General features: G+C 31.0%; 3 protein-coding genes and 1 pseudogene across 5 annotated transcripts; 1 reads left to right on the forward strand and 3 right to left on the reverse strand.

The window, feature by feature from the left end:
* Nucleotides 1-1,307: 1,307 nt before the first annotated feature.
* LOC104712793 (putative sucrose-phosphatase 2) lies at nt 1,308-3,225 on the reverse strand. Its single transcript, XM_010429764.3, has 5 exons — nt 2,835-3,225; nt 2,322-2,449; nt 2,134-2,235; nt 1,836-2,030; nt 1,308-1,744 (listed from the first exon to the last, which is right to left on the reverse strand). Exons 2-5 carry the CDS (start codon nt 2,421-2,423, stop codon nt 1,436-1,438), a joined length of 708 nt encoding a protein of 235 aa, XP_010428066.1. The 5' UTR covers nt 2,424-2,449; nt 2,835-3,225; the 3' UTR covers nt 1,308-1,435.
* LOC104712794 (protein NRT1/ PTR FAMILY 5.13) lies at nt 3,218-5,627 on the forward strand. 3 transcript variants are annotated; one of them, XM_087464584.1, is made up of 5 exons: nt 3,423-3,557; nt 3,630-3,847; nt 3,943-4,469; nt 4,565-4,758; nt 4,856-5,627. In XM_087464584.1, exons 1-5 carry the CDS (start codon nt 3,434-3,436, stop codon nt 4,858-4,860), a joined length of 1,068 nt encoding a protein of 355 aa, XP_087320710.1. In that variant the 5' UTR covers nt 3,423-3,433; the 3' UTR covers nt 4,861-5,627. The 3 variants fall into 3 exon arrangements, with proteins under 3 accessions (XP_010428067.1, XP_087320710.1, XP_010428068.1); XM_010429765.3 differs by having other exon boundaries at nt 3,218-3,557; nt 4,565-5,627; XM_010429766.2 differs by lacking the exon at nt 3,423-3,557 and having other exon boundaries at nt 3,665-3,803; nt 4,565-5,627.
* Nucleotides 5,628-6,001: 374 nt separating this feature from the next.
* Nucleotides 6,002-8,895, reverse strand: LOC104712795 (wax ester synthase/diacylglycerol acyltransferase 2-like; annotated as a pseudogene).
* A 6,253-nt stretch (nt 8,896-15,148) lies between these two features.
* On the reverse strand, nt 15,149-17,941 carry LOC147939148 (wax ester synthase/diacylglycerol acyltransferase 2-like). Its single transcript, XM_087467615.1, has 7 exons — nt 17,621-17,941; nt 16,906-17,478; nt 16,752-16,818; nt 16,575-16,669; nt 16,272-16,481; nt 16,025-16,162; nt 15,149-15,450 (listed from the first exon to the last, which is right to left on the reverse strand). The coding sequence occupies exons 1-7, from the start codon at nt 17,807-17,809 to the stop codon at nt 15,283-15,285; spliced, it is 1,440 nt and encodes a 479-aa protein (XP_087323741.1). The 5' UTR covers nt 17,810-17,941; the 3' UTR covers nt 15,149-15,282.
* Nucleotides 17,942-25,773: the final 7,832 nt, after the last annotated feature.

Here is a 25,773-nt window from a genome sequence, read left to right on the forward strand (position 1 = left end):
AGAGGAGAATCTTGATGGAATTTCAAATCCTCCCATAGTGCTTTCCTGTCTTCAACACCATTAGCAGCATACACAAAGGAAACAAAGAATTCCGCTTTTGCACCTTCCAACAAAACCGAGCATGTAATTAGTTGACTACTAGTGTAACACGGTGTAAGACGAACGTCAGACTTCCAAACCACCCATATTCGTCTTCTTCAGTCTTTTCAGAATCACTGACAGTACTAACCTATAGTTAACTTCCCGTCGGTGAACAACTTCCTCCATATAGTTAATCCATGTTAACCATACACACTCCATGGAAGCATGCAAAATCTCTCCGTAAGGTGATTTTATCAGCAGCCGAATTCTCGTCTCCAAGATGATGATGCAACTGCAAGTATGCAACTATTCTCGTTTATAGTTTATTTTATTTTTGTTGAGATGAACTTTAGTAAGAATGTAAATTCAGAAATGAGCAAACAACACGTGTACCGGCTACGGTTAAATAAAAAATGAGCAAACAACACATGTACCGGCTCCGGTTATTTATAAAGTTCTTCTTGTGATTCAATCTAGTCGTCCGGTTAAACCGGCTCCTTTTCGGAGGCATCGACTGGTTTCTTCTACAGTAGGCGCCAAAACGTGTTACATATTTATATCAGTGTTCTGTTCAAGAAAGCGCTAGGCGGTATCTGGGCGATGATCCAGCGCCTAGCGTCTAGAACGTCTAATCGGGGCCTAGACGGTTTTTAGGCGGTTTAGGCGTCTACAACATAAAACATTATATATATAAAATTATGTATAAATATATGTTAGAAAAATAAAAATAAATATAAATTATATACAAAATTAAGAAAAATACATTTATTTAAGTTATATTAACAACATATAAACATTTATAATTACGTATATAGATATAAAACTTAATAATTTTAATATATATAATTAAAAATCAAAAATAAATATTAAAATTAAATTAATGTAATTTTAAGCGGTTTAGGCGGTTATGTAGGCGTCGGAAAATTGAAACAGTCATCATACTCATAAAAATAGAATTTTTAAAAAAACTCCATTGTTGATTATTTGTGTACTGTTTGGGAGGTTCATATAAGGGGAGTTCTTAAATTTTTTATGAATTAATTGTGTACTGTTTGGAATATAAGAACCTATGATCTCTTAGATAAAATTTTCTCTTTTATTGGTAGGTTCTTATTTTAGGTCTCTTATTTTTGAAAATATTGTTTCTTATTTTTGAAAATATTGTTTTTTAAAATTTTAAAATTTTAAATAGAATAGAAGTGGTATAAATGTGTAAACATTTAAGATTTTATAAAAATAAAAAAAATATTTCATTTTTATTAATTTTCAAACATACAAAACATAATAAAACATTAATACATATTACAACAAGAGTCAGATATATTATTATGCCACTGAAACATATCATTTTGTACTATGTTACAATACTTACACATGAAGCTTTGAGGCTAGCAGTGTACGCCTCACAGTTCTCAACCTCACCCCGTCTCCATCTCTCATAGAACAAAAAGAACTTCACAACCTCGTGACCGAGGTTCACATTCTCCGTCTTGCACTCTAAGAAGTCAGAGACATCCCTTGGAGAAAGGTTTGGACCAAGCTTGAAGTGACCAATGGCTTCTATAATCCCACTTGCACACCTCTCCTTTGCATGGATCACTTTTGGGTTGTCTTTTGCATTTTCAGCATGCCACTTCAACAGCTCTTCTTGAGCATTGCTTACCTGGGAGAACAAACTAACAATTCTCAACATCGATATGAAAACGAAAATGCAGAGAGATGGCTGAACATGATTTGAAAACAAAAAAACCAACCATGACGCCATAAACATCAGGAATGCTAAACAGTTCAGCATCGTTTCTTGAGTCGCCACAAGCAAGAGTATTAACAGAGAGCTTTCCTTCAGTCTTCAGCTTCTTAAGCAGATACGCAAGCGCTTGTCCCTTTCCAGCACCTTGTGGTAAAATATCCAAATCCATACCTCCACTGTAAATGATTTTGACATCCAACTGAAACAACCAACATAAACAATCTGTTAAGTAACAAAACCTCAATAGAGAACAACACAAAAGCTGCAGATGCTACAATAGCATTATCAAATCAAAAACTCACCCCACGTTTCTCAAACCGTCGTGATAACTCCTTAGTAACTTCCTGAGCCTTACTCTTATCAACATAAAAGCTAACCTTGTGTGGCCTCTGCTCAGTTTCAGCCTACAAATCAGCAATTGAGTAACCATTGAGTAAACCACTAGAGAGAGATAAAGAAACTTTTGTAAAACCAGTGAGAGAGTGAGTACCTGAAGCTTCAACTCAGAAAACTTGCAAGCTTCTTCTTTGACAATACCCAAATCCCATTTATGGTTCTTCAAAGTATCAACCCAACCATGATCAGGAACCATAGAGTTACCATAAGTAATCGTTTCACCTAACCAAAAGAAACAATTAAACAAGCTTATTTGATATTACTACAAGCTAAATCAAACAAGAGCAATGTACTCTTAAATTATACAATCATGTGTCAAGAACACAAACAGTTACAAAAACAGTGATATTGAAAGAGATATTGTTTTGACAAAATCAGTTAAATCGGCGAGACATGAAGGCCAAATCTTTTCAAATTCATCATAATCGGAGATTAAGAAGACAACATCTACTAAACATATGGATCATATCAGAACACATGAACACCAAGAACCCTAATTTTCTAACAAACATAAAAACTCCCTAAATTGCGATCAAAAATCAAAGTACCCTAATCATAAAACACTAATCGGGACTGATTCAATCACTAATTGTATTGATAAACTTACCATATGATTCAAATTGCTTCAATCTCTTCTGATTGAGTGGGATCCAAATTCAAATCGCCTCTCATAGATCCTCTCGGAGACGAGGCATCGTCGATTCAATCGACGGAGAGAGAGAGGAAAAAAGAAAAACTTCTGATTGAGTGGAATCCAAATTCAAATCGCCTCTCATGCATCCTCATGAATCTAGATTCAATCGCAACAGAGAGAGAGAGAGAGAGCGCGAGAGCGAGAGAGAAAGAGAGGAAAAAAGAAAAAAATCGAAGGGGAAATGTTTTTTTTTTCCTTTTTGTATTATTCTTTCAACCAACCGAATGGTGACACATACCGCCCCTTAAACCAAGATTCAGTCTCTTATATAAGGGAAGATCTTACCATTTTTCTTCATTTCTGATTATTTTTTTTTTAACAAAAGACTAAGAGCTCTTCCCTGAAACCCCCGATAAATAAGGCCTTAGATCTGGGAATCCTTTTTATTGTTATGAGTATGATGACTGTTTCAATTTTCCGACGAAGACTTGTCCAGATTCGTCTTCCAAACAAACAAAACAAAGAAACCATATATCGTTCCTTGTCTATTTCCGTCGGAGACAGAGGAAAAAATGACGACTTGTGGAGAAGCTACTCTTCTCACAGAAGAATACGTCACCGGCGCCGTTGACCACCGTGGAATCGCCGCCAGAAGATCTAATACCGGTAGATGGAGAGCTGCCTGGTTCATCATCGGTAAGTTACTTCTCTCTCTGTTTCCAACACTATTTCTGAAATTTACGAGGAACATTTTTTTTGTAATCGTAGGTGTGGAGGTGGCGGAGAGGTTTGCTTACTTTGGAATCGCATCAAACCTAATTAGCTATTTGACTGGACCACTTGGTCAATCCACGGCGGTGGCCGCCGTTAATGTCAACGCTTGGTCTGGAATCGCTACTCTTCTTCCTCTTCTTGGAGCTTTCGTCGCTGACGCTTTTCTCGGTCGGTATCGAACTATTATCATCTCTTCTTTTATCTACGTTCTGGTTCGTCTCCTCTCTTTCGATTTGATTAATAAAAATAGAATCTTTATAATGGGTTTTGGCTTTTGACTGAGAAAAGAGTTTGGATTTGGTGTCAGGGTTTGGCATTTTTGACTTTATCTGCGTTTCTGATTCCCAACACTACTGAAGGGAGCTCTTCACCTTCTTCTTTACTCAATGCGTTCTTCTTCTTCTCTCTGTATTTGGTGGCTATTGGACAGAGTGGACACAAGCCTTGTGTTCAGGCTTTTGGTGCTGACCAGTTTGATGAGAAAGATTCTCAAGAGAGATCTGACAGAAGCTCCTTCTTTAACTGGTGGTACCTTAGTATGTCTGCAGGAATCGGCCTGGCGATTCTAGTGGTTGTGTACATCCAGGAATACTTTAGTTGGGCGCTTGGATTTGGAATACCATGTGTGTTCATGGTGATCTCTCTTGTTCTTTTCTTGCTAGGGAGAAGATGTTATAGGTACAGTAAAAGAAGACAAGAAGAAGAAACCAACCCTTTTACCAGGATAGGTAGAGTCTTCTTTGTAGCATTCAAGAACCAAAGCTTGAGTTCCTCAGAATTGTGCAAAGTTGAGTTGGAGGGAAATCCATCTCAAGATTCTCCAGAGGAGTCGAGGTATGTTTGACATATAGCATTCGTAGGTGTTACGGTTCGGAGAGTCTTGTTGCATACTTGCATGATTATGAAGTTAATCCACTTTCTTGTGACAGTTTTCTCAACAAAGCATTGCTTATTCCCATCGATGGAGATATGACATGCAAGTCTAGAGATGTAGGTGACGCCACAGCTCTTATTAGACTTATTCCAGTATGGCTTGCAACTCTCGCCTACGCCATACCATGTGCGCAGTCCTTGACTTTCTTCACAAAGCAAGGTGTCACTATGGAAAGAACAATTTTTCCAGGTGTGAAGATCCCACCTGCTTCTCTTCAGATTCTTATTGGCATATCAATTGTCATCTTTGTCCCCATCTACGACCGTGTTTTGGTCCCAATCGCCAGGTTGATAACTAAAGACCCTTGTGGCCTTACAATGCTCAGAAGAATTGGAGTTGGAATGGTACTGTCAGCTCTCACTATGGTGATTGCAGCTCTGGTTGAGTCAAAACGGCTCGAGACTGCTAAAGAACACGGTCTTATAGACCAACCGAAAGCTACTGTTCCAATGTCGATATGGTGGTTAGTCCCCCAGTATCTGTTGCTGGGATTGGCCGACGTACACACTATAGTGGGACTGCAAGAGTTCTTCTACAGCCAAGTCCCCACTGAGCTGAGAAGCATCGGTCTTGCGCTTTACTTAAGTGTGTTGGGCGTGGGAAGCTTATTGAGCAGCTTACTCATCTCTCTGATCGACTTAGCCACTGGAGGAAATGCTGGAGACAGCTGGTTCAACAGTAATCTGAACAGAGCCCATCTCGATTACTTCTATTGGTTACTTGCGGTTCTTAGTGCCGTTGGGGTCATTATGCTCTGGTTCATTTCCAGGTCGTATATCTATCGCCAGGTGGATCAACTGTAGTTTCTAAAATAAGATAAAAAATATATATATACAAAGTATTATTGTCTAGTGGTCTTGGTTAAATAGATTGACGCTCATATCTCTAACATGGCATTTTGTTTATCTCGGCCAGAGTCTTGGCGCCGCTTGTTGATCCATACTTTTGCTTTCTGAAACCCTAACTTTTTGTTGTTGTTGTTTTCTTGATGTATTCTTCACGGTAGCATGGTTTTGTGTTATTGTTGAATTTTATATGTAATATATTTTAATTTGTAATTAGGTCATGCCTTCACTTTTGGGTTAGAGGTTGTTATTATGCCGTCTATGTATCAAAATTTCATATTAAAAATAGCGGGTCCATGATTAATTATAAGTTTCGGCGACGTCACGTTTGAGACGTGAGGAAATATACATTGATTCAATCAGGGCCGGCTCAAACTTTTCTTGCACCTTGTGTCAAATTTTTTTTTTCTCCTAATTTACAGGTCTTATTTATAAATTTTCAGTATTTTGGGATTTTTTTAATCAAAATATGAAACATTGAAGAGCCTAAAAACCTTATAATTTTTTCCAAAATATTGTGACATGGTGCAAATGCACTTTGTGCACTGGGTCAGCGCCGGCACTGGATTCAATACACGTTGGTACAAACATTTATGGATAAATTATTGTAGAAGTGCTCTAGATCAATAATAGTCTAGTGTTTATAAAGATGAGACGTAAATAGACAATCTAATAAAAATAGTGACACGCTCAAATATTGAATAACTGATTATGTTGTAAATAGGTTTCTTGGATACGCACGCTGATCAGCATTTTGTTTAAACCTCTGAAGCTTGAAAGATCTTTGTGGAGCAGCAGACTTCATCATGCGGAGAGCTTCGACGATGAGATCACAGAGGTGATGAGGGTCTGGAATCACGTCTACATCAACCGCGATGTTAATTATAAGTTTGTCCACATAGCTTTGAACAGAGATAACGAGTCCCTTGTTCCCAAAAAGGAAAAAGAAAAAAAATAGAGACATCATAATTAAGTTTCAACAATTAAGGTTCCCAACTAATTGGATGTACACGGTGGAGGAACTCGTACATTTAGTTTCTTACACAAAAAAATTACTATCATTTTAAAATGTTTTACATAAACTAAGAAAAATTCTAGTATAATTTTTTTTATTACGTTCTATACATATATTTTTCTAATTAATAATATGATATATATATATATATATATATTAAAAAAATACAAACTGCACTAGTAATACGAAAAGACACTCTTTGTGACAAAGTAAAGAGTTCAAACGACAATAAATTGTATTTAACGAAAGAAATATACTCCCTCTGTTTCACAAAGAGTGTCATTTTGACCAACTACACACAAATTAAGAAAAAATTGAATTATACATATATGCTCCTATTTAATGAGTAGTTTATAATTGAAATTCAATAAGAAAAGCTTTGGGTTAAGGATAAATTAGAAAATTTGATGTTAAAAATCACATTGAAAATACAAAATGACAGTCTTTGTGAAACAAAGAAAAGCTCCCAAAATGACTCTTTTTGTGAAACAGAGGGAGTATATAGTAGTGTATCAGTGTTGTTGATTAATCTCTGTCTTTGATATGCTATATTCAACACATTCCTCGAGATGATTCTCGAACCAAATTCTCCATCTTTGAATCATGGTTATCAAATCTTTTTAAAATGTGGGATAATCTAACATTAGTAGCCTTTATGATGGTTTCAAGAATCTATATGTGTTAGAGAGTACCTGTGGAATACCAAAGGTATTTGCAGCAATGTAAGATATTTGATGTCATTATTGTGCTTTCAAACGTTCTCTTAATAAGAGTTTTGAGTGCCTGTTTTCCACCCCACACACATCCATATAATTATATTGATAAGAACACAAGATACATTGATTATATATATTTGGAACTGCATATATTAAGATAATATATTTTTGATTTAACATCTTACCTTAAATCCAAAAACCGCCAATGTCAATTTGAACAACCCATGGGAAAATACAGGTTCGAGAGAATCTTTTTTAAGATTCATCATAGTTTTGGATTGTCGAACATATTCAAATACATCATCGTTTAACTTCATCTCCAAGGAAATCAGAACATGACCTACTAAGTTCCCCCATCTACACTTTGAACTTTTTGCCATCATATTTGCCAATTCCTGCATATATATTGACTTAACTATGTGTTAGATTCTTACAAAGATGGTTTGGTGTATGTTATTTAGCACCTCGATATTTTTACTTGGCCTTAGATTGAAGAAAACAAGACCATGAATGCATAACTTTCCTAGAATTTTTCTTAACTTTGAATATGTTTTAGGATCTGTTTACAAGTTCGAAAAAAAAATTAGAAATATATTAAGAATATTTATGACATTAAATCAGAGTGAATGATTTACCGAATTTTTGATTCAAATATTGAGAAAGACCAGCTTGTACCATCCCAAGAAGAACATCATTTACCGTCTATGCATGAGAAAAGGAAAAAAGGATGTCAACAAAAAAGAGAAAATTCATAAAAATTTATCTTTTAATAGAAAAAAGAACTAATAAAGCAAACATACCATATTCAAGGCGTTCTTCACCATTTTGATATCATCCAAACTAATTATTCGATGAATAGACTTATTAGCCCTAAGTGTAGCCCCTGGTTTACCCATTACATGAGCTGAGATGTCCCTCACACTACAAATAAAAACCATAGACTTGATAACTTCAACACAAGTGTGGAACATAACTCTAACTATGAACCATAACCAAGCAACCAAAGCAAAACAAACGTTCTTCGCTTTGCTTTTCTTCAGAGCCACAAAAGTAGGCAATGCCTCCGGCCGGATCACATGTTTTCCGAGTACAAGCGAGTAAAAGAGACATAAGAGACATCCCATCGCCCAAAGAGTGATGGAACCTAGCCACGGCCACAGACTTGGCATGTGATGTTTTAAGTTTCAATAAATGAAACTCCCATAAAGGTTTAGACATATCCATCTGAGAAAGAGCCATATTAGATGTATAATCCTCTAGAAATTGATCAGGATTCTCAATGTTGGGATCTATATCCGGAACAATTACATGTTCTTCTACATTTACTTTCGTTGGAATCCATTTAGCTTTTCCTTTGTGCTCACCATGACCATTCACCTACATGTATCACATGATGTTAGGAGGAACCCAAACGTAATATACGGTATATGGAATAACACACTCATCTTATATTTATTTTGAGTTGGAATTCATGAAACTTCAAATATAAACAATAAAAACGTGTTTTTGTGTGTGTACGTTAATAACCGACCAGTATGCTAGAGAAGCGTGGATGGTTGATCAGTGTGTTCTTTAAGCCTTCAACAACTGTTGATGCATTGCCTTCGGTTTTGCATCCAATGGTTATAATGTTCAAGACATCGAGACCCGGCAAGCTGAACAACCGCGCAAATGGACTTACTGGCTCCTCTCCTTCCGTCACTTGCCTTTCTATTGCCATATCTCTTATTTTGGCTTCCGGTTTTATTGTATTATTCTACAATATGTACATATGCAAATGGTTTATTTATAGACACACAACTATTAATATATGATTCATTGACGTTTGTAGTTAATTAAATGCGGTTGTTGAGAAGCTACATCCTTCTTAATCTCACTATATATGTATGATGGGTCCAAGACACTACAAGAAAATAATTTTATTGAGACGTATTTTTGAGACAAAAAAGTTTCATCACAAATTTGTGACACTTTAAATACGATATTATGACTAAATTTATTTGTCACAAATTCATAGTATTTTCATCACTATATTATGACGGAAAAAATCAGTAACGAAAGTTTGTCACACATAGTGACGAATATGCTACAATAATATTAATCGTCACTCTTATAACTACATTGTGACCAATATGTTGTTGCAAATTAGTTATGAACTTATAACAAATATGCAAGTCACAATTTGTGATATTAAAATGAGTAAACATTAGTCATAAAATAGTGTAAATTGTTATGTAATTTATGCAAAGCCCATTAAACCAAATCTCTAACCCTAATTTAATAAGACTTATTTAAGAGATGATTAGGATTTTATTCTTTACATTTTCGTGCCTCTAAAATCTAGAGAGAGAGAGTAAACCATTTGAGAAAAAGAGAACAAAGAGCCACAATTGAGATTAAAGACAGATCTTACATGTCCTAGTAGATGGTGGAAAAGAAAGGGTAAACGAACTCTTTTATGGACGAATTTTGGTGAGCAATTTCCCAACCCATATATGTAAGTTTTTCCCAAAGGATTTTGTAACCTTTTTTGTAAATTAAAAGTTATACATGATTTCTCAAACCTATTCTGCGCAGATCCGCGAATTAACATCAGTCATCTTATGAAATCGTTTCCCACTGCTACAAATTGAACCAGAAGCTGATCTATCCGCCGTTAGAAAGATCTGAGTCTTACCTTTCTAGAGAGCCTAAAATCGTTTCTATAGGAGTTATAATATGAAAGTTCTGATCGAATATGTGCAGCTGGTCGAATTTGTGATTTATTTTCTTTGTAAGAATAAAGATAGCTTATAATGTATATCTAATGTTTATGATTATAAAAAATTTGTATGATAATAAATTTTAAAAAATAATATTGTTTTGAGATTAATTTTTTAGTTATAATTTTTATCATATGCAATGAATTTTTTAGTAATAACTTACCATTTGAAACTTACTTCTAATGATAAGATTGGACATTATGATAGTCACAAAATATCATGATTTTTGAGTATTTGTTAAAATTTTGCGACAAATTTTTAATTATCATGTGTTGACTTTTTGAGACTATAGTTTCGTAATAATAAGATACATAATTAAAACGTTATTTGAAACATGAATTGTGACGATTTAAAGACGTTTTGTTAGTCTGTAATTGAGACAATTTTGTTACTTTTTGTGTCGTAATTATTGATGACAAAATTGTTACTAATATATTCGTTGCAACTCTTGTGACGTTTTTATTACAAATAAAAATTTGTGACCATTGTATTGCAACAATTCAAAAATCGTCACAAATTCGTAACAATGTTTATATTGTGACTAAATACTTTTTATTGTGACTAAATCTTTCGTCTTAATAAAATTATTTTCTTGTAGTGAGAAATGGTGACAATTGTATTGTCAAGAATAGTCAAGCTAATGTTTCCTTGCTCGATACTCTGAAATTTCCTTCAATAAGTATCATTTTCTACATATCGCATATTTACAAGATTTTTTTTAATAAAAATTTTACAAGATTTCATAGAAGTTTTATGCATTTTCTATCTCTTGTAGTTGTAAGTAGGTAGATTCATGAAATATTTTTCTTTTACCAAAAAACTATAGAGAGATAGTTATAAATATATATATATATATATGATTTTTATGGTACATGCTTATATTATTTCCGGTTTTATGGAATCTAAACTAGTATTTTTGTAATATTTTTTGCTCTAAAATATGTTTTTTGAAACATTTACCATTGAATACCATTAAATGCTTATATTCATATCCAAACAAGTTTAGTTAACTTTATCTACTATCTTTATAACCAAACACAATTAAAATATTTTAAATATCTGATATATCATGGTTTTTAGGTGTTTTTAGCCATGATATAAGTCTTATTTGTAGAGTCTTTTTGGTATTTTTAGAGTTTTTTTGAGTCTTTATAGGATTTAACATGGATGGGAGCATAATGGAGCTAAATAAGAAGATTTGGAGCATAATCAAGCATTGAGGCTGAGCTACGAAGTTGGGAGACATGTTCAGAAGGGTGCATCGATCGACACAACATATGCATCGATCGATGCTAGGCCAAAGACAAAATCGGAAGTTTTCCTCACAAGTTTTGAAGATTTACAAAGCTGCCCCAAAGTTTTCCATATTTGCATCATTAGTCACTGGACGTGTTTAGGAATATAAATATGATTTTTATGGTCATTGTTTAGACCTAAACTTTATTTTTCCCTACAACTTTGAGAGCAAAACCCTGTGAGAGATTTTTAGAGAGCTTTTGGAGAAAAGAATCAAGACTCCTTCAGAGAAGATTCAGAACTCCTTTTCTTCTCCCTTTAATCTCTTAATGCTATCTATTTTACTCATGATTTGTGTTCATACAATTATGTCTGAGTAGATCTGCTTGTTAGGTTTAGGGTTTCTCATTAGGGATTTCATGGATTGTTAGATCTGTTAAATTAGGATTCATTATCTTTCTTGTTCTTCATCATATGTTGTTCTTAATGCTAGATCTTTGATTAGTCATCTGGATTTAGATCTTAGGATTATTGATTGATATGAGAATATAATTGATTTTCCTGACAAAAACCTTTGGTGAGCAAAATTACTTTTTGCAAAGAGATTTGGATTAGTGATTTTGTGAACTTATCTAAACTTGATTTTATTGCTGGTTTTTAACTTGAATTTTGCAAAGAGATTTGGATTTTTGGGTTTTAAAACTTAGATAATATTTGCAGTGAGAATTGATTTATTTTACAATTGTGTTTAGAGTTCAAGAACAGTGCTTAATTGTTGAATCCTGCTTGTTTAATTAATTGATCTGATTTTCCAAGATTTCCTGAGAATTTCCCTAGGCCTAGCGTTTAATCCATTTGAATTTACATCTCTTTTATTTTCTGTTTTATTTTGCAATTTAATTAAAATATTTCTGTTTAGCATAATTAAAAGATATTAAATATATTGTGTGAATCTAGAGTTCTTGTGGATTCGATCCCTAAGTACTACAATTGATCTCTTAATTTGCAAAAGTAGCTCAGGGTTAAATTTGAGCATATCAATATCCATATATATAATATAATTAATATAGATATTTAGAAGATTTATTCCAGATTTAAAAAAATTATTCTTTTATCATCTCTTTTTGATTTTAAATTTTAAATGAGTAGCAATTACGCATCTGGAAAGAATTGATCCCTGGCCTGGATCAACATGACAACTTTTCCAACAGATGGGAAGCCCACTACCATGTGGTTAATTCATAGACTTTTTGTACCGTAAAAGATTTCCAATTTTTTTTTTGTGATTCTAACGACTATGATTTGTATAATTTTTTTAGATTTGAGTAGAATTTTAATAGAATTGAAAATGGATAAATTCTTCTAGTTTTTCTCTACCGTAGAAAAATAGTTATCCCCTATTTAATATTTCGGAAGTTCATGACTTTTCTTTTAGACTATATAATAGATATATATAATTTTTTGGTTATAGACTTATGACATTCATGATTTAGGTGTATCATAATATACAAGTTAGTTTGATTTTTGGTAATTAGGGACAAGATGCATTTAGTTAATATAGTAACATATAAAATCAATTATAAATAACATTTAAAAGATAAGGAAATCTTTCAACCTAATTAAAACAAACATATGTGATTCTTCTTTCACTTTTATTTGATTTTATATTTAAATTATTTTAAATAATTATGTAATATATTTAGTTAATAAAATTTATGATTTTTTCTGCATATGATGTAATTTAAACTTTTTAAAACAGACATATTGTGCTCAACTGATGAATAAAAAAATGTATAAAATGTCTCAACCATATTGCCAAAGAAAACTAGGCAAAGATTCAAAGTCATACTATAAAAAAATGACTAAAATGATTCTAAATACGAATGGGCATGAACTTTAATTTATCATGCATTGAAATCATACTATAAACTATAAAGTCATACTTCAAAGTCATACTATTAAAACTAATATAAATTGTTCAATCTATAAAATATTCAAGCATTAATAATATTATTCTTTTAAAAAATATCTATCAAACTAAATTTTTGACTGAATAGCGAGTAAAAATCTGAATATTAAAATTCAATTTCATATATTTCGTTTCTTGAATTGTATAATTTTATATACTATAATAAACTTTTAAAATAATTTAATTTGAAGTATTTAAAAATATTTTAATTTGATATTTTTAAGAATATCATAAATATATGATAGATCAAAATTTTAAAATTATAAACACTCTAATTTGATTTGTTATAGCATGGGTCAATAATATGAAAAAAAAATTCAAGAAATATGATTTTTTGCTAGAGAACGGGTTGAAATTTCAAGAAATATGATTTCTCAGATTAAATGTTAAATTTGGAATAATGTTGTGTGGTAGAAGCTTTCTCGGTTAAGATGATTTTGACAAACATATGTTACATATTTGGTCCTAAAATTAATATGTGGTATATTGTGGGTTAAGTCATAGAATAACAATCAAAATACAATATTTAATTTTAAAAACTAAACAAATCAAATAAAAATTAACCAACAAAAATTATTTTTTTAACAAATAACTTAACCCGCAGTATACCACATATCAAAATCTAAATCTACTATACTAGATCTAACAAAATAGATATTATTTCATAAGTCATATTCAGAACATGATTTCATGGCATATTGTTTCATTCATCCCAAAAGAAAAGACTTTTAAAACAAATAAAACAATTACATATATAGTGATTTAAATAAAAATTACAAAATAAACCGAAGAAATTTCAATCCATGCTCTAGCACGGATCCAATTCTAATAAATATAATAAAAGAGTAGACTAGTCCCAAACCATAAATAAGAAGACCCACTTCTCTCTTCCATCCTCATCTTTATCCACGAAAGCTGCTCGTAGCAATTTTATTAAAAATTCAACAGAAACAAACACTACAATAGTTTATTAGTTGTACCAATTTTATTAAATGCAAAACTTGAAATCTAAAATTTATCTGTTAATGAATTTCTAAATCTGTAGCATCTTTCAACATATACTCAGTCATAGATTGTCTCTAATTATTTGCATATTCTCTGTCTTGCTCTTGCGTCTTCTCGATCAATTTCATTCATATTGACAATACTAAGATTAAAAAAAAAGGTTTTCTTCTAGTATACATGGCTAATTTTTGTGACTAATTTAAAAATAGATGTCGTTTACAAAATCGAAATCACATTTTTCCGTTCTTTTTTTTTGAATGAATGAATGAACAATAATTTTTTTGCGTTTTCTATCTAACTATATAAATGGAGTACAACGTGGTAGTATGAATTTGATGTATATATATTATTTTCTTGCTATTCTGGAAATATTTACAAAATTATTCATGAGATGTACTATTTTTGGTAACAAAAATTTAAGAGAGATCGTTATCATAAAAATAGAACAGAAGTTAATACTCCACGTGAAAGAATATGACACGGCTAAAATGTGCGTTAGTGTGTGTCGACTGTCGAGAGTCCACGCATTTTCTGTATACGTGGCAAGAAATAGCATAAGGGGCCTGCCTATACGTCAATGTTGGGTAGGTTGTAGTTGGTAAGTGAAAGACGCAAATGAGTGGGCATTTCATTTTGACGATACACTAAAAGCATAAGCAGTGGTGACAAACTCTCACAGTTTCTCAAAAATTAATTTTGTGTGTTGCCAAGGCTTTCTATATTCACACAGTTAACTTCCCATGAACAACCTCCGTATATCACACACTAGACACTCCAATAGTTTATTATCTTGGCGCCGCATGTTGATCCATACTTTTGCTGTCTGAAACCCTATATTTTTGTTGTTGTTGTTGTTGTTGTTGTTGTCTTTGTTTCTGACGTACTCTTCATGCCTTCACTTTTGGGTTGGAGGTTGTTTTTATGCCATCTATGTATTAAAATCTCATATTAAAAATAGCAGGTCCATGATCAAAGTTTCGGCGGATACATTATTGTAGAAGTGAACTAAATCAATAATAGTCTAGTAGAAGTGTTGTAAAGATGATAAATTCATGGATGAGACGTAAATAGACAATCTTATAAAAATAGTGACACGCTCAAATATTAAATAATTGTTGTAAAAATAGGTTTCCTGGATAGATGATATGCACGCTGAGCATTTCATTTAAACCTCTGAAGCATGAAAAATCTTTTGTGGAGCAGCAGACTTCATCTTGTGGAGAGCTTCGATGATGAGATCGCAAAGGTGATGAGGGTCTGGAATCACCTCTACATCAACTCCGATGTTGATTATGAGTTTGTCCACATAGCTTTGAACATTGATAATGAGTTCCTTGTTCAAAAAAGGCAAAAACAACCCATCAGAATAAAGTTTCATCAATTGAGGTTTTTTTTGTTTTCATCAATTTGTTGACAAAAAAGTAATAATAATAATAAGTTTTATCAATAGGTTCCCAACTAATGGATGGATGTACGGTACATTTACTTTGTTACACAAAAATTTATCATTTTTACATGTTTTATACAAATTAAGAAAATTATATCATTTTCCTTATTAAATAAACTGATAAATAAATTAAAAAGTTTTAATTTTAATAATTACATTGAATATACGAGATAACACTCTTAGTAATAAAAATAATGTTTTTAAACTATAGTTTGTGAAATGGAAGGAACATATAATAACAGGTTGATTTATATCCGTCTTTGATATGAAATATTCTAATACGCTCCTCGAGATGACTCTCGAACCCAATTCCCAATTCCCTCTAAATCTTGGTTATCAAATACATTTGTAATGTGAGATAATCTAACATTAGTAGTCTAATTTATGCGCAAGAATTTGAAATAACGTGATTTTTAATTTGATGATGGTTTCAAGAATGTGTTTATGTGTAAGAGAGTACCTGTGGAATACCATAGCTACTTGCACCAATGTAACATATTTGATGGCCGAAAAGGCTAATTTCTTCGGTTGGACCAACCACATTAGAGAATATCATCGTTGTGCTTCCAAAAATTCTCTTTAAAAGAATTGTGAGTGCCTGTTTTCCACCCCCACACATCCATATATGTCGATCAGATGCACAAAATACATTTATTATATTTGTAACTGCATGCATGTTAAGATATTGTTTGATTTAACATATATACCTTAAATCCGAAAACCTCCATCGTTAATTTGAGCAACCCATGGGAAAATAGAGGTTCGAAAGAATGTTTTTTACGATCCATAATAGTTTTGGATTGTCGAACATATTCAAATACATTAGCGCTTGACTTCATCTCCAAGGGAATCAGAACATAACCTATTGAGTTCCCCCATCTACACTTTGAACCTTTTGCCATCATATTTGCCAAATCCTGATATAGACTTATGGCTTAGATTCTTACTGTTTTAAACAAGAAAAAAATAAACTATATAGTAAAGATCGTTTGGGGTATGTTATTCAGCACCTCAATATCTCTATTTGGCCTTAGATTAAAAAAAACAACACCATGAAGACATTGTTTGTCTAGAATTTTTCTTGACTTTGAAGATGTTTGAAGATCTGTTCATAAATTCGAGACAAAATGTAAGAATATGTTACATATATTATTTTACGATATTAAACAAGAGTAAATGATATTTACCAAATCTTTGATTCAAATATTGAAAAAGACCAGCTTGCACCATCCCAAAAAGAACATCATTTACCGTCTATAAAAAAAAAAAGCAGAGAAAAAAAAACATAAATATATCCATCTTTCAATAGGAAAAAAAAAAGAACTAATCAACCAAATGTACCATATTCATGGCGTTCTTCACCATTTTGACATCATCCAACTTAATGATTTGATGAATGAACTTATTAGTGCTAAGTGTAGCCCCTGGTTTAGCTATTATATGAGCTGAGGCACCCCTCGCACAACAGATAAAAACCATAGACTTAATAACTTCAACACAAGTGTGGAACATTACTCTTACTATGAACCATAACCAAGCAACCAAAGCAAAACAAACGTTCTTCGCTTTGCTTTTCTTCGGAGCCACAAAAGTAGGCAACGCCTCGGGATCATATATTTTCCGAGCACAAGCGAGTAAAAGAGACATAAGAGACATCCCATCGCCCAAAGAGTGATGGAACCTAGCCAAGAACACATATTCAGCATGTGATGTTTTAAGTTTCAATAAATGAAACTCCCATAAAGGTTTGGACATATCCATGGGAGAAAGAGCCATCCTTGATGTATAATTTTCTAGATATTCATCAGGATTCTCAATGTTGGGATCTATATCCGGAACAATTACATGATCTTCTACTTTTACTTTCGTTGGAATCCATTTAGCTTTTCCTTTGTACTCACCATGACCAGTCACCTACATGTATCACGTGATATTAGGAGGAACCCTAACGTAATGTATAAATTATATGGATTGATACATTGATAATCTTATATTTATTCTGAGTTAGGAAGTCAGGAAACTTAACATATAAACAATAAAAATGTTAATTACCTACCAGTATGCTAGAGAAGCGTGGATGGTTGATCAATGTGTTTTTTAAGCCTTCAACAATGGTTGATGGATTGCCTTCGGTTTTGCATCCAATGGTTACAATGTTGAAGACACCGTGACCCGGCAAACTAAACAACCGCGCAAATGGACTTACCGGCTCCTCTCCTTCCGTCACTTGCCTTTCTATTGCCATATCTCTTATTTAATTTCTGGTTTTAGCCGTCTACTAAGTACACATGCAAATGGTTATTTATATACAAATAGCTATTAATATGTGTATACATTGACACTGTTGTAATTAATTAAGGTTGTTGAGGAGCAGCTCAATCGATACCCCTTAAAAGTAGAGTTTCAGTCTCCCTTTATTGGTCCATTTGGCAATGCAATTTCAACAACAAAAAAATTTATATTAAAACACAAATTTAAAACAATTAATTTCACATTTAACTCACATAATATAAAACTGAAATCTTTATACCTTCTCCCTATAAATTATGCATTAACTTTATTTCTCCACTAAGTTGTATAAATCAATTGTATTAAAACAAAACAATAAATTAGAATTGTAACTCTCATTTTTCTAAATGTAATTTTTCATTATTTCTCTTCCTATAAATACTCATTATCTTATTCTCTTAGTCTATCACTCTTTCATTCTCTCATCTTCTTCCACTACTCTCAAATCTCTTTTTTGTTTTGTTTTGTTTTGTTTTTGTTATTGTTGTTATATGGGTTATAAAAAATCAAATCAAATATCATTGTAAAAGCTTAGTTTTAGAGTTTGTATGATATGTATATCTTATATATTTATTTTAATCTTTTAAAATGTTTATCTCCATTTTCTATTTTATATTAACATCTTTCATTATTTTCATACTTCCTTACAATATTCACCACACAATAAGATTATAAAGTTGAAATGATCCATATGTAATATATCTATTATGTCTCTGGTTATCTCACATATTCATGTATCATTTTTAATAATTTATAAAGATCAATATAATATTTAAAGATTAATATAATTATCCATTTATCCATTTATAAAGCCTATTTTGTTTTGTGATCCAATTGTTAAATCTGCAGATATCAATATAATATATATATATTATTTTTTTATGATTTGAGGTTTTTGAAAACAAAAAGAATATAATTAAACAATTGGTTTTTTTGTGTCTTTAATCAAAATAAAAAATGATCCAAAAAACAAAACATATTCAACTGGAACTTAAATATAAAAATAAAATATAATTTTAAAAATATCATTTCACTAAATTCTCTAAAGATGAAACCATTAGTATGAAATCTAGCACTATAAATTAAATTGATGAGTGAAAACCAAAAAAATATAAGTTATCCTTGGGATTTTAAAAATTATTGAGATTGAAGAATTCATATAATTTTATAGGAAAACTAATTTAGTTTGTCACTTAAAAAGTAATATTTTTTATTTTGAAATATTATGTGTAAGTGTTGAGTTTATATCAACAAACAACCAAATCATGTGAATTTTGATTCAGCCACTTGGTATTCCTTTTATTTTAGGTTATAAAAAATTAAAATATTTATTTATAATTAAAGACATGTAACTTCATTTAACTCAAATGTAACTCCTATCCAATAATTATACATTAATTCATTCCTCTTACTAACTTATTATCTTTCAAGAGAAATTATTTTTGGTTAAATTTTAATATTTTTTATTTATTTTGGTTGGCTAAACTTATATTCATATTTTGGTTGGCTAAATTAATATATTTCTCATGTAAAATTATTGTTTATAATATATTTCTCATTTCAAAGTTTAAAGCAATATATCATATATATAAAAGTAAGGTTTGGTCTCTCCTTATTGGTTGATTTTCATTTAATGTTTTCTAATTTTTTTTTTTATTTTTTATTTGCTTTCTAATTGCTTTTAACAATATTTAAGATCCAATAAACACAATACATTTAACTCACACATTAAAATAAAATTATAACTGAAAATAAAATAAATTATGCATTAATCATATTCTACCACTCAATTTTATTCAAACACAATAAATTACTATTGTAACTCCATAGTTCTAAATGTAACTTCCATCATTTCTTATCATATAAATAAGTATTCTCTCAATCTATCATTCTCTCATATTGACATTCTTTTACTATCTCATTTTCACATTCTCTCATTCTCTTTTACAATACCTCAAATCATTTTTCATTTTTTTTTGTTATTTTTTATTTCTTATTTTTGTTGTATGGGTTGTAAAAAAAAAAATGAAATATCATTGTAAATTGTTAATGCTAAATTTTAATTTTAGAGACTACATGATATATATTTTACATTGTTCTTATTTTAAAAGATTTATCTCCTTTATCTAATTTGGATTATTATCTTATAAGTAATCATTATCTCTTCCTCTCCCACCAATATCAAATGTTGTTATATCTCATATGTGTTGTAAGAGTTTGATTCTATATTTTAATTTAGAAAATATTATATATATATAAATATTACATTGTTCTATTTTTTAAAGATTCATCTCCATTATCTAATTTGGATTACCATCTTATAATAAACATTCTCCCCTCCTCTCCTACCAATATCAAATGTTGTTATATCTCATATGTGTTGTAACTTGTAAGAGTTTGATTCTATATTTTAATGTAGAAAGTATTATATATATTTAATATTGTTTTCAATTTTTATTTTATTTATATATAAAAATATTTCTTTTATATTTCTTGCCTTTCTAATCTATTCATATTTATTTTTTAAATTTGCATAGTTAAATTTAAATTCACATATGTTGGTTTTAACAAAACAATCAACTTTATTTGAGAATTAGATGTTCCTATTCATTTTTAAACGATCAATGTGTAACATATAAGCATTTTGTCTTGCAACCACAAGTTCCATTTCCATTGCTTAACTCCATGGTTAAACTATAATATATGTTGTTCTATTTGTAGGAATAACAACATACTTATCTAATTAATTTAAAAGAGCAGATGATTAAACGAAATAAACATTTCTCAAAATTTTATAATTCAATCAGTGAGTGTACTTATTACTTTGAAAAACTTTTACATTGAAGTTCATAAAATCATTTAAGAAAACTAAAATACTATATCACTTCAAATTAATTTGGAAGGAAACACTTGGTATTCTTTTAAAAAAAAGTCAAGACACATATAAAAATTTATTAATATTTAACTCACTTTAAAGACATTAAAGGTCATTTAACTCAAAAATAACTTCTATCCAATAATTTCATACATTCCTCCCACAAATAAAAAAATATATATATATGTTCAAGATTGTATTTAAATATTACATAATTTTTTAGTTAGCTAAATTTATAGTCACATATATACAATATATATACATAAGAATTTATATTACTTATTAACACCATAATTCGACATTATTTGCTTAACTCAATATTGGTTTCAAAGCCAACTAAAGAAAAACAGAAACGATCTTATTGATATTAGACCAAAACATGGGCATACAAACATAATCACTTACACAGAAGATATTTTAAAAAAATAACTTATTATTACAACATCAACGTATGAAGAGTTTACATAAGCAGTTAATTAGAAAATCTATAATACAATAAATGTATTGGAAACAATATCAGTCAATGATAAGATTAGATCCTCAAAAGCAAGAAACAACATCTTCATAATTCATAAAAAATAAACGCCACAATTATACACATCAGAACGAAATGGTATAAACATATAGTGTATAAATAAAAGTGACGGCAAAGCCCGTATATGCCTAATTAAAACAAAATAATACAAAAGAGAAAACGAAAAAGACAAAAAAAAAAAACAAGAAAGTGCCAACTACACCACAACCCACGCGTTGCGTGGGGAAGCACCTAGTTAAAAATAAAAGAAAGAAAAATATATTTTTCAACTGAGATAGGAAATTTAATAGGAAAACCCTTAGCACTGGTTGGATCTATTTTTATGTTTTTAGTAAATAAAACTCTGAATTAAAAACAGTTAATAAATTTAGGGAATTTAACTCTCCATCTATATAAATATTTATACCCTTAACGATTTTGTCTATGCAACCAAAATTTGCTTTTTTAAAAAATAAAAGCGATTACACGTTAATTTTTAAACACAAAAACAACAAATCAAGCTAACTTTAACACACACAAAAAAAACTCAAATCGTGAAACCCTAAAACCTCAGAAATCCCAAGATGTTGAATAAATTGTAAAAGAGAAACTGAAATATGCTTGGTAGAGGCGAGAGAGATATGATTAATCGAGGGTGAGGGGCAGAACTATATTCGAAGACAAATGACACTTAGGGGGGGTTATTGGATCCTTGATTTTAATGGATTTAGAAATCCAAGTTAAATCATGTGTTATTCAATCATTCATTTTAAAATATTTTTTAAAATTCTGTGTTATTGGATCTATGAATTCTAAATCCTAATTAAAATGACCCCTTATTCATTATTAAAGATTTGAGTATGGATTTGATTTCATATTGGATTTGGATGGATTTGAAAAGATGTTTTACTTGTAAATATAGGAATTGGAAATCCTTGGTCTCCACCTAGTTATTTGGGTGGATTTGGAAAAAAAAAAAACACCCCCTACGTATAATAGCAAACCATACAGAATTATCATAATAGCAAACATATTTTTCCTCTCTGCATTATCGTAATATTGATTTTAAGCCATTTATCTACACAGTCTACATGGAAGACATGTGCGCATGGCAGCTCTCTTACATCTTCGTCATCTCCATATCTAGTCAAGCAGATGCAACAGCTCTGCAAAACCAAATGCAGACAATTGTTAATAATTGAACATAAGGACATTGTACGCCTATATACAATTGACATAATATTAAACCAACGATAATGAAACGTAAAAGCATACAGATCATGAAATGTAATATTAAACATAATATTATCGTAATATTAAACGTAATATTTCTGCATTATTGTAATAGCAAACCAACGACAAAAAGATCATGAAGAATTTAACCTATAAGACCAGACATAACAATACTGAGAGAAAGAAATTCTTTAATGAGAAAGCAGAAAAGGTGTTCTTCGGCCAGTGATAGTCAGTAATAATAATTAGCACCATCACGTTACGCTTAATCCAACCATAACGCTCATCAGTCAACATGCTAACAAAGACTTCTTTCATTCCTAACTGGTGAATCACTTTAACTGCGTCGTAACGAACATTTTTTTTCAAATTAGGAACTTTTTTTTCAAACCTCTCTTTGTTCTTACAACCCAAGAACAACAAAGAAAATATGCCAATTAGTGGAGAGAGACAATAACATCAAACATGTTGACTGATTCACTTGAGAGTGATACGTGAGAGATTATTTTTATAAATTCTATTTTCCTTTTATAAATTTTGAATTCTATTCTCTAGGATTTTCAAATCCACTTTCTTTGACTTTCAAATCCACATATTTGATTTTCAAATCCATATTATTTGATTTAAAAATCCATGGATTCCATGTGGATTTCCAAATCTTATAAGGATTTCTAAATCCATTAAAATCAAGGATCCAATAACCCCCCCTTACTCAATCAGTCGCCATAATCGAGTGAGGAATTGAGAGAGCATATGTCTAGTTTATCTGGTTTGAATTTTTGTAAGATGTTAAGGTAAATCGAATTCTTTTGTTTCATTGTTGTAAATATGGTTCAGAATGAGAGTTCTACAGAAAATATGAGTTTTTTTTTTTTTTTTGGACAACCTACAAAAAATATGAGTAAATTTTCATATTTCTTTTAGGAATAGAAGAAGACTATAATCAAAATAATTGTGTTGTGATCGCAAAAATATATGTCTAGTCGTTTTGTTTTAATTCTCGACTAGAGTAAACATAATCATTAAGAATATAAACGTTTAGTGGGGGTTATTGGTTTGAGATTTGAATAGAGTTTTAAAGATTTTAAATGTTATGTAGAATCTGTTGTTATTAGATCAAGATTTTCTTAAACTCTCTTAAAGTTCAGTGTTATTAGTTTGTGATTTGTAAAAAGTCATTTAAAATCTTAACAAATTTGGGTTATTGTATTCAGACTTTTATAAAGTCATTAAAAGTTTTGTGTTATTCAATTAAAACAAAAGAATTTAGGATTGTTAATGAGTTTAATTATTATGTTATTGGTTCATGATTTTAGACACTTTCTTTACAAAATAAAGTCATGGAAAGTATCACAAAAATACAAGGATTGTTTGGAGGACTTTACAAGATTTTAGAAAATTAATCAACAAAACTCTCTATCAATCTTTCACTTATTCACTGTTAATGATTTTGAAGAACTCTTCAAAAATCTTCATAAATCAGAATCCAATACCATCCCCTTATATAGACAAAAGGTTAAATTTATTAGCGGTTTTTAGGTCAGAGTTTTATTTATTAAAAAATAATTGAACATTCAAAAATATATTCCCTCCGTTCTAATTTAGCTGTTGTTTTAGGATTTAATTTTTGTTTCATATTAGTTGTCGTTTTAGATTTTCAATGCAGATGTTTGATGAATATTCTAATCTTATCCCTGCTGCTTTAAAATTTTAACCAATGAAAAAATTATAAAATATATTAATGAAGGGCAAAACATAAAATTTAATAGTTTTCTTAATTTGTGTGCAAAAACCTTAAACGACAGTTAAATTAGAACGGAGGAAATATTAGACTAATGTTGAGGGAACTTTTCATTAAATTCCCAATGAAATAGGTGAGAGAACGGAGAATTCTAAGACTGAATTGACACATGTCTACCTAACTAATAGTGCAATTAGTAAAAAATATTTATTCCAGTAATAAAATTAGAGAGAGTACTGTCACGTGTCTTGCCGATGAACCTGCTCTAAATGTTTTTTACCTCACTATAGTATATAGGTATGACGACGGGTTCAAGAGATGGTGACACTCACAATTGTCGAGAATAGATGGTGACACTCATAACTTCGAAACATGACATAACATTTCTATTTTATGTGGCAAGAGATAGTAATGGGCCTATCCGCCTATACGTCAATTTTTTATAGTTGGTCGATGAAGGGTACGTACTTTTTTGTTTTCGTAATACTGTAGAAAGATTCAGTACTTTAGAGAAATACAAAGCTATTGACTTTAGTCTACCAAAGATTGGTATACATTTTGGAGAAAGATTCAGTACTCTGGAGAAGTACAAAGCTATTGACTTTGGTCTACCAAAGATTGGTATACATTTTTACGATACACTAACTGATAATTTTGTGTGATGCCAAGGCTTTTCATATTTACACAGTGCTAACCTATATAGTTAACTTCCCATGAACTCGTCCATATATCACACATCCAATACTATCTTAATCCATATTAACTAACGAGAGACGACTCAATGGAAGCATGCAGAATCTCTCCGTAAGGTGATTGATCATAAGAAACAGAGTCTCGAGCATAGGAAACCATTAGTCGCGGAGATGATGATGCAACTTTGGTTCTCCGGCTAAGATCATCTGGCCTCCAAACTTTGTGTCATCCTCTCATAAAAATCCTAGATGGTTCTTCGAGCAACTGAGAGATGTTTTCAACTTCAAAATTGTGAATCTCTCTTTAGTCGTGTACACATAATTACTATTTTTCTCCTATTATCATATCAATTCATTTTATATACTGTGGCTCTCTCTAGGTCTTTAAAAATTCACATGTGAAAAGTACTATACTAGTTACTAATTCATTAATTAAAAAAAAAATGAAAAGGACAGAGAAATTAGCTTTCAAAGCAGTATCTCGTTCGTTGTCGCTTTCGTTAAGAGACAGAGAAGAAAATGAGACTTGTAGAGAAACTTGTCATCTTAAAGAAGAATACGTCACCGACGCCGTTAGCATCTCTTCTTTTAGGGTAATGAACGAAGGGTCTGCTTCGTCGCAAAATGTTTTTGATTGCATGTATGTGTTATGTGTACCAACCCAAGAGTACAGGCTGTACAGCTAACACAAACACACAAAACCGGTAAAATTAAAATACATCAAATTAGTGACACGCTCAAAATATTGAATAATTGTTGTAAATAGGTTGTCTGGATAGATATGATATGCACGCCGAGCATTTCGTTTAAACCTCTGAAGCATGAAAAAAAAAATTTGGAACAACAGCAGATTTCATATTTATAT

This window comes from Camelina sativa, chromosome 9 (assembly GCF_030686135.1).
Source record: "Camelina sativa cultivar CO46 ecotype springtype chromosome 9, ASM3068613v1".
NCBI lineage: Eukaryota > Viridiplantae > Streptophyta > Magnoliopsida > Brassicales > Brassicaceae > Camelina > Camelina sativa.